This window comes from Orycteropus afer, unplaced genomic scaffold (genome assembly GCF_000298275.1).
Source record: "Orycteropus afer afer isolate SDZICR_OR568_19922 unplaced genomic scaffold, OryAfe1.0 scaffold00233, whole genome shotgun sequence".
Classification (NCBI taxonomy): domain Eukaryota; kingdom Metazoa; phylum Chordata; class Mammalia; order Tubulidentata; family Orycteropodidae; genus Orycteropus; species Orycteropus afer.
The window spans coordinates 3,286,002-3,295,793 of NW_006921820.1; the positions used below are offsets into that span (position 1 = coordinate 3,286,002).

The 9,792-nt window shown below is 46.3% G+C and overlaps 1 protein-coding gene across 1 annotated transcript; it reads right to left on the reverse strand.

Annotated features, from left to right (window-relative positions):
• Positions 1 to 1,187: 1,187 nt before the first annotated feature.
• On the reverse strand, positions 1,188 to 6,443 carry LOC103203877 (cytochrome P450 1A2). Its single transcript, XM_007948959.2, has 6 exons — positions 5,613 to 6,443; positions 4,900 to 5,020; positions 4,380 to 4,469; positions 3,892 to 4,015; positions 2,869 to 2,955; positions 1,188 to 1,485 (listed from the first exon to the last, which is right to left on the reverse strand). Exons 1-6 carry the CDS (start codon positions 6,441 to 6,443, stop codon positions 1,188 to 1,190), a joined length of 1,551 nt encoding a protein of 516 aa, XP_007947150.1.
• Positions 6,444 to 9,792: the final 3,349 nt, after the last annotated feature.

A 9,792-nucleotide genomic window follows, 5' to 3' on the forward strand; every position in this document is an offset into this window, starting at 1 on the left:
ACCACAATGCTACAGCTCCCCTCCTACTTCCTCCGGATAGTTACCTCTTCCCTGTGTTCATCCCTCCATGCACTCCTGCCCCCAGGCCTGGACCTTTTGCTGGTAATTTAAACACTTCTAGGGAGCTTGTCGTCTCCCAGGTGTAGGCAAGCAAATCAAGACCTCATGAGAAGTCATATGTTCTACCTTTTAAATGAGAGACATACGGGAAACCCAATCACCTGCTGGATTTGACCCACAAGGCTGGGCCCTTCCTCACTGTTTCCTTTAAGTGTTGGAAGGCTTGGTTCATACAGGAAAAGAGAGAAGAGAGAGCAGTGAAAGAGTACCCATCCCAGGTTTGGTGGTCTGACAGAGCCTGATGGAACCCCTGAGACTATGGCCCCTCACTGCCCTTCAGGTCTGGAATTGAACCCATTCCTGTGGCTTCCAGCCAAACAAAAGATAGGCATATGAGCTGAGCATTTACACTAGGTAGATACACTCCTTGGAGAGAACAATCATGGGAGACTAGAAGGGCTGTGTATGCACAGGGAGATAGCTCAGGGGGCAGGGGTGCATGGAGGGAGGAAGTGGGAGGGGAGCTGTTGCATTGTGGGAAATTGTAATCAATGTCATGAGACAATGTGTATGCGAACTACTGTATGAAAAGTGAATTTGCTCTGTAAACTTTCACCCAAATCACAATTAAAAAAAAAAAAAGGAAAGAAAGAAAAAATACCCATCAATGACTATGAGGGGACATACCTGGGTCTAGTCTCAGGACTCAAGGAACAAGGGCTTACTAACACATACTATGATATGATTGGCTCTTCCAGGCACAAAAGACCACATAGTGTATGATTCCATTGTATGAAATTTCCAGAATAGCCAAATCTTTAGAGACAGAAAATAGATTAGTGGTTGCCTAAAGCTGAGGTAGGGGTGGGAAGTAGGAGGAAAATGGGGAGTGACTATTAATGGGTACAGAGTTTCTTTTTTGGGGTGAGGAAAATGGTCTAAAATTTATTATGATGATACGCAACTTTGTGAGTATACTAAAACCATTGAATTTTATACTCTTAATAGGTGAATTGTATGCTATGTGAATTATATTTCAATAAAGTAACAATATATTAAAAAAAGAAAGAAACTAAGACTGAGGCCCCATGGATGCCCTCCCCTGCCTCAGCACAGTATAGCTTTCATCACTTGATGGAGAAGCGCAGCCGTGCCTGGATGTGTTTGCAGCGGGGATGCTTCATGGTCAGCCCATAGATGGGGGTCAGGTCCACTTTCACATCAGGTGGTACGCTGAACTCCAGCCGCTGAAGCAGGACGGCTAAGAAGAGGAATATCTCCCACTTGGCCACGACTTCCCCAATGCACCGACGCTTGCCCATGCCAAAGAGCATCACTTTCTCACTCAAGACCTTGTTGATGGTGCTGCCCTTGGCAGTGAGGAATCGCTCTGGCTGGAACTCAAATGGGTCCTCCCAGAGCTTCCTGCAAGAGAGATACGAAAAATGGAATCTCAATATTGGCTACGACCTCAGAGGAAAGGACTGGGGAAGCCTTCTGGACAAAGAAATAAGGACTGAGGCCTCCATGCACTGATAAATGTTAGCATCGATCGAGAGCAGTGAAAGGTTAGTGGGAAAGGAACTAAACTGTACTTTGATATTTATTTATTTTACAAAGCTCTCTCTAAAATAGTCAGCCTTGAAAATAGTACTTCTTAATATTAATTTGTTATTTGAAAGAACTAATGCTTACCAAAAAAAATTAAAGGAAGGAAATCATGTTTATCTTTACCTTACTCAAAATATGATGTAACCAGCTATACATCTGGTAATTGCCTATTGTCTTAAGATAATTATTAATGTTGCTGTTGTTGTTGTTAGGTGCTGTTGAGTCATCTCTGACTCATAGCGACTCCATGTACAACAGAATGAAACACTGCCAGGTCCTGTGCCAGCCCCATGATCCTTGCTATTCCTAAGCCCATCATTGCAGCCACTGTGTCAATTCATCTTGTTGAAGGCCTTCTCCTTTTTCGTTGACCCTCCACTTTATCAAGCATGACAAACTTCTTCAGAGAATGGTCCCTTCTGACAACATGACCAAAGTAGGTGAGATGAAGTCTAGTCATTCTCGCTTCCAAGGAGCATTTCGGCTGCACTCCTTCCAGAAGAGGTCTGTTAGTTCTTTTGGCAGTCCATGATACTTTCAGTATTTTTCACCAACACCACAACTCAAAAGCATCAACTGTTCTTTGGTCTTCCTTACTCATTGTCCAGCTCTTGCATGCATAAGAGGTGATTGAAAATACCATGGCTTGGGTTAGGCACATACCCTTTCACCTTCAAATATGTTCGAGTTTTGATGGTAAATTATATGGTCCCCTTACCTATAGACTGGGAGCTCTGGTGGTATAGTGTCTAAGGCATTTGACTGCTAACCAGAAGGCTGGCGGTTCAAACCCACCAGCCACTCCTCAGAAGAAAGATTTGGCAATGTACTTCTGTAGAGATACCACCTTGGAAACCCAAGGAAGGGTCGCTATGAGTCAAAATCAACTTGATGTCAGTGAGTTTGGTTTTACCTATAGACTAAAGTGTGATTTTCCAAAGAGAGGTCCCTGGGCCACTCTCATCAGAATCGCTTGAGGCACCTCCTTTATACCTTCTGAGGCAGAATATTGAAAGATGGGGCCCCATGCCCTGTAACAAATTTCCTGGTTGCTCCCTGTACACATTAAAGTTTGAGAAATATATACCTAAACTTTGTTAATGACACCAAGCTAGATAGCAATTGAAGCACCATTCCTTCATTAGATAACCAGTTCTTTGGGGAGACAAACTTGCTGACTGCTGAACGTATACTCACTCATCATGGTTGACCTGCCACTGGTTTACAAAGACACAGCGCCCTTTGGGGATGTAGAAGCCATTCAGTGTTGTGTCCTTTGTTGTGCTGAGGAGGGAAGACAGTTCTGTCAGGCTCAGGTGATGGAAAGCTGGGGTGTGTCCCTGGGAACTACTTGCTCCTACCTCCATCCCACCCCAATAGCCTGCTCACCATACTTTCCATGCCCTGCACTGGGAGGGAATGTGAGGGGCAGGGAAGAGATGAAATTATCCTTCCCCTTCCTCAGCTGCTGTTCCCCAACTTCAACAAGTGCTTATTAAACTTCCATGTTTATGTCCAGCTGTGCATTTGGCCATTTTCTGGAGCCAAGAAGCAGACACTGGGGAGCTCCTAGCCTGTCTGGGAGTCAGGTCTCTTATTCCAAAAGTAACTAGACCAACATATGGGCAGAAGAGAATGTTCACTGACTTTCTTGCCACTGTTAAAATTCCAGGACATACTCAAGGATAAATGGCTGTAAGTCCAGTAGAATGTCAGAGAATGAAGTCATGTCAGCTAAGTGAGTCCAGAAAGGCTCTGAGAGAGAAGTGTGTGTCAAGATTGACCTTGGGTAAAGGTGGAATTCTGGTAGCCAAAGAATAGAGTAGAAGGCATTCCAGGTAGAAGGTCCAGCATAAGCAAAATAGTAGGCTGACCAGAACATGTTTGAAAGGGCTGGTAAGAACAACTGGCTGGAACAGAAGGTAGGTGAAGGGAACATGAGTGTAGTTGAAGGGAAAGTGAGTGTAGTTGAATGAGAACATGTCCCAAGTGTGGTTTTCCCCTGAGAGCCTTTGAAGAGTTTTCAGCTGGGTGGTTTGAACAAATTTAAATGGACAGGAACTAGTATGTTTAAATGGACTTGAGCTTGGGGTCTGTGAGGAACTTGGTGTTGTGGCCAGGAAGGAGAGGCTGAGGCCTGAGCCAGCCCAGGGCCAAGGAGCTTAGAGGAGTAGACATGGTGAGGACCTCAGAGGTGGAGTCAAAATGGGCAAGCCTCACCTGTGGGGGATGGTGAAGGGAACAAAGGAGGAGTGTCGGAAGATCTCCAGGATGAAGGCTTCCATATAGGGCAGCTGAGGTCTGTCAGAGAGCCGGGGCCTCCGGTCCCTGCCAATCATTGTGTCTGCAGAGGACAGTTAGGGCTTAGGGACTGCCTTGACTGCTCCGGGCTTCTGTTCCTATTATACTGTGTGTCATTCTGTATAGGACTATACCTATTTACTTGTCTGAGACCCTACTGACCCTCCAGCATCTTCTGGGCAAAGGTGGGCATCTGTGTATGCCCAGAGCTTACAAACAAATCAAGACCTTGTGAGAAGTCATATGTTGTACCTTTTGAAGAAGGGACATGGGGGAACTCTAATCACCCGTTGGGTTTGACCCACAAGGCTGGGTCACATTGCAGGCACAGAGTAGCGTGTAGACTGAACAAATGACTTAGGGCCCCAAGGCTTTTCTTGACCAGAGGGTTCAGGGACACAGCATACCCAGTTCCTTCTGGATCTTCTTCTGTATCCCAGGCTTTGTCACAAGGTACATAATGCTCCAGGAGATAGCTGTTGTGATTGTGTCAAACCCTGGGGAGTGTGGGGTGAGTTAAGGAAGAAAGGAAGTCAGGAACAAGGAAACTAGCATTTACCAAATACCCACATTATAGCAGGAATTATTTTCTCTGGCTCCTGCCCCTGAACTGCCTGAGGACAGAGGCCAGTCTCCTCAACACTGACCTGAGTCATTGGTTTCTTAATTAGCTTCTGGAATCACAGGGGCCTAGACTTCCAGAACAGAGAATACTTTATTGTTGAGGTGGGGAAACTGAGGCACAGAGACTTAGTCAAGTTTCCACTGGGCGTTAGTGATTCAGGCAGGGCTTGAAACCTGATCCTGGGTCAGGTCTCTGTGTCCTGTCTCATCTGGCAAGTGATTGGTGGGTTATTTGATGGATCTTGGGGTTGGACAAGGGGTGGATGAAAGGCAGGCATGGAGGGGCAGGGGTCTGGATCCTACCGGCCCCAAAGATGTCATTCACAAGGTTGATGATATTCTTCTGTGGGATTAGGCCACCACTGGCTCTGGAGCCTTCCTCGCTGTGCTTGAACAGGGCACTCGTGATGTCCTGGACACTGTTCTGAAGAGTCACAAGCTTAGAAGCACTCTGGCAGCTCTGAGGCCATAGGCACAGGCCTTCACCTTGCCCACCCCATCTGGCATGACCTGGGGGCTGGGTACATCCCTTTGGCTTTCAGGCAGTGGATAGGGCCTCATGGCAGAAGTCTGCAGCAGCCTTAAGTAGGCTTAAAGTACCATTTCATGCCCCATTGACCCTTCGTCCCAGTAACCTCATAGATCCAGTTTCAGAGGAGGAAGAAGTTGATATGAACGTAGGGAAGCAAGATGACACCTGAGTTGGGGATTAACCTCTGCTGGGGCTCAGGTTCCATGCAGAACAAAGGTCTTCTCATTCGTAATAGCCCCTCCACAATGCAGGGCTCTTCCAAGGCCCCGTTCACCTGCCTTATCTCTCTGAACCTTTGCAGCCACCCAGAGAGAAAGCCAGAGGGATGAGGAAACTGAGGCTGAGAGAAGGGGAAGAGATTGACTCCAGGTCACACAGCTGGTCCAAGGAATCCCAAGACTTCCTGAATATCTTAAAGCTGGGTGAAAGGGGCCATACCCAGGCCCTGTGGGGTGTCCCCTCACCACCTGTACCCTGGGCTCACCTTGTCAAAGTCCTTATAGTGCTCCTGGACTGTTTTCTGCAGGAACTGCACGAACCTCTGGTTGAAGGTCTTGAACTTCTGCAGGGTGGGGTTGGGCAGGTAGCGAAGGAAAGGGAAGAAATCCACAGGGTTCCCGGAGGTGGCGGACTCCACAAACTCATGGCTGTTCTCTATGAGGCTGAGCATCTCTTTACTGCTCTGGGGGAAGTTGTGCCCAAAGCACATGGCACCAATGACATTTGCCACCGACACCACCACCTGGTTGTAGGGGTCGAAGCACCCCATCTCTTCCATCAGCTTCTGAAACTTGCTGAGGAGGACCTCAGCCTCCTTGCTTACATGCTCCTCCAGGTAGCAGGAGGATGAGGAGTCTGGGTCCGAGGCTATGGAGAAGGTGTTGAGGGCATTCTGGGCTAGGCGCCGGCGGGCAGCCCATGTTGGTCCAGAGTCAGGGTTGAAAGTCATGCTCTGGCCGTCAGTGATCAGGGTGAAGGTATAGAGGTCAGGCCGGCCCTTGAAATCATTACTCTGCCGCACCAGGGCCTGCCGGATGGTGTCCAGGCCACTCAGCACCAGCACGGGTGTGCAGCCAATGCGCACCTGCAGCACGTCACCATACCGCTGGCTCAGGTGTGTCAGTGCCAGGTGTGGGCTCTTCCCAAGGGTCAGCATGTGCCCAATCAAGGGCCAGCTCCAAGGTTCTGGAGGACTCTTTAGGCCTTTGGGAACCTGTGGCTTCCAGGACCTGACCACCCAGAATACCAGGCAGAAGATGGCAGAGGCCAAGAGGATCTCCGTGGCAGAGAAAGGAACAGGCTGGAATAATATCATCTTTACCAACTATAGGGAAAGAGGAAGGAGGAGCCAGGCTGAGGGTGAATTCATTCATTCATTCACTCATTCATTTATTTAATAAACATGGACACATGTTCTGTGCTTGGCTCCCAGCTGGACATCAGAAAGACTAAGATACATTCACTACAGGTCCTGTGCTAAGGAGCTTATCCCTAGAACATCACAGAGTCTGAGGGTTGGAAAGGAACCTCAAGAATCCCAACTTGAGTGTCTGAATCAGTAACGCTGGTCCTCCCCTTTATTCATCACCACAGTTTCAAGTTCTGAGCATGGAATAGAGGCAAGTGACCACTCCAAAAAAGGTAGCACCCCTGCCAGCCCCTGGCAGTCTGTACACTGGGCATTGTGTCAAAGCGTCCCTACCAGTGCTGGCTCCCTACAGTCCCTCTACTGCTAATACCTCTCATATACCCAGGGACAGGGACCTCCCCACACCCAGTAATACTGAGGGGGCCAAGGCCTCAAGGCTTATATAAAAATTGCTCATGATGTCCATCTCTCCCAGGGGCTCTAGCAATACCAAAATAGATGCCCCATCAGAGATGAGTCCCTGTTCCCTCACAGACTTGGAGGCTGAGGATGGGCTGCATCCATCGCCAGGGTTGGCCAGGTTATAATTGGGGACCTCTCCTCATGTCTCCACTCCAATCCACGTAAGGGTCATTAGAGATAGTCTAGTTCAAGCTGCCCACTTAAAAACAGAGAAATTGAGGTCCAGAGATGGACAGCAACAACTAGAATTCAGGCTTCCTACACCTAGCCCAGGATCCCCCTACCTTCCATCTCTACGGGTTCCCAGATTATATGGTGGGAGATCCCAGAAACTGGGAAATGGGCTCAGAGGAGGTACCTGTAGAGGCAGGTGCTTGAGATCAGCAGAGTGTGGAGGTTAGTTCAGAGCTTCTGGCTATGAGTGAGGGAGCCTTTTATAAACACCACCCCCAATCAGATTGGCCCGGCTGTCCTGGTCATATGATTACAGAAGCACCGAACAACCTTGGAAGGATCAGCCCTTGGCCATGGGCCATGATCCCTCGGCTCCACCTACTATTCAGAGTCCAGCAACAGCTCTTTGGAGATGGACTAGAGGGGTGCTGGGTTCCCTGGTCCCTGAGGAGGGATGTCCAGCTCCTCTCAGGGACTAGAGTAGGGAGACCTGTCTCTCTCAAGCCCAGGGCAGGATGCTGGGAACAGAAGTTAAGCTTTGCACTGGTCCAGTCTTCCTGTACCCACTGTACCATGAGGAAGGATCCTGCCCAAGCACTCAGTCCATGCCAGTTAGGAGAAGGGAGTGCACTACTGTTCTCCAGAAGTATGTCCGTGGCCCTTCCAACAACCTGTGTGAACCAGGGAGTAGACCTATTCCAGCCACCTCTAAATTTCAGCACAATCCCTTAATCTGAAAACAGTAGAAAATTAAGATTCTGCATTCTAAAGAGAGGCCCCCTCAAATTTGAGCTGTTTTCCTGTGTGAGAGATGGGGAAAATATAAAGGTGAATGAAGAGCATGTTTGGAGACTGTGGATAAGAGAAAAGGAAAACTGTTTCCTGTCTGTACCTCCATTGGATCCAGGCTACTTAATAAAAAAAAAAGGCCAGAGTTTAAGATTTGGGTTTATAGATAATTGACTATTTCTCTTTTTATTTTTAATGTGTAGCAATTTTTAAAATTAAAATTAAATTATGAGATACATAAGAAAAAATACATAACATCATGTACAGGTTGGTGAATTTTTACAGACTTAACAAACTTGTGTAACCAGTGCCCAGATCAAGAACATTACCAGCACCATCTCTGGGTGGTGGAAATGATTAACACAGGGGGCTGCTAACCAAAAGGTTGGTGGTTCAAGTCCACCCAGAGGCACCTTGGAAGAAAGACCTGGTAATCTACTTTTGAAAAATCAGCCCAATTGAAACCCCTAGGGAGCACAGTTCTACTCTGACAAACATAAGTTTGCTGTGAGTCAGAATTGACTGGACAGCAACTGGTTTACTGGTTAGAAAGCATACCCCTGCTTTCTCCTTAATAGTAACTGTGATCCAGCTTCTAATAGCATGGATTAGTTTTTTCTATTTGGTTCTTTATATAAATGGAATCATACAAAAAAAAAAACTATTCTTTTTTTTCTAATGCATTTTATTGAAATATAATTTATGTACAGTGAAATACACAAAACTAAAGTGACATGCTTTTTTTTTTTTTTTTTTAGTGTTACCTCTCCTCCCCTCCCACCCCTGGCAACCAACAAAGAAAGTTTCCCTCCATATATAAACCCTTCCTTGACTCTCCACAGCAATGAACTAATACTATATTTGTCCTTCTGTGATTGACTTATTGCACTCAGCACAACATCCTCCAAGTTCATCCACATTATGTGGTGTTTTGCAGACTCTACATTATTCTTTAGTGCCGCATAGCATTCCAGTATGTGTCTGTACCACAGCTTGGTCAACCACTCTTCCGCTGATGAGCACGTAGGTTGTTTCCATCTTTCTGTTGTAAGTAGCACTGTGATGAACATGGGTGTGCATATATTTGCTCCTGTTCTGGCTCTCACCTCTCTAGGATATATACCTTGCAATGGGATTGCTGGGTCAAATGGTATATCCAATTCCAGCTTTCTAAGGAATCATCATACTGCTTTCCACAGTGGTTGTATCTCTTCACAGTCCCACCAGCAGTGTATGAGAGTCCCAATCTCTCCACATCCCTGCCAGCATTTGTTATTTTCTGTCTTGTTGAACCCTGCCATCAGTGCTGGGGTGAGATGGTAGCTCATTGTTGTTTTGATTTGCATCTCTCTGATGGCCAATGACCATGAGCATCTCCTCATGTATTAGCTGGCCACCTGAATATCCTCCTTGGTGAAGTGTCTATTCATGTCTTCAGCTCATTTTTCAATTGGATTGTTAATTCCTTTGCTGTTGAGGTGTTTGAGTTTTCTACAAATCTTAGAGATAAGTCCCTTGCCAGGTATGTAATTATTGGCAGATATGAATTTGTTGGTGTCATTTTTGAAAAGTGCTTTTTTGTGGTGTCAATTTCTTTGTTCCATATAATTTTCTATGCTGAGCTAATTTTTTTTTTATGAATCATGTGATCACTTCCTTCATTGCTATTGTTTTAGTATTTGCTAAATATTTGTGCTGGTCCTTTTTTTTATTTTGATGTTTATCATTTTTCTTTGAGGTTACCCTGTGATTTATAGTTTTCTTCCCAAGTGTAGAACAGTCTGTTCTATCTTGTAGTTGTCTTGACTTCCCTACCATCTAGAAGTTTTGAAATGACAATTTTTCCCCTCTTTTTGGTTTGCAGTTGTCC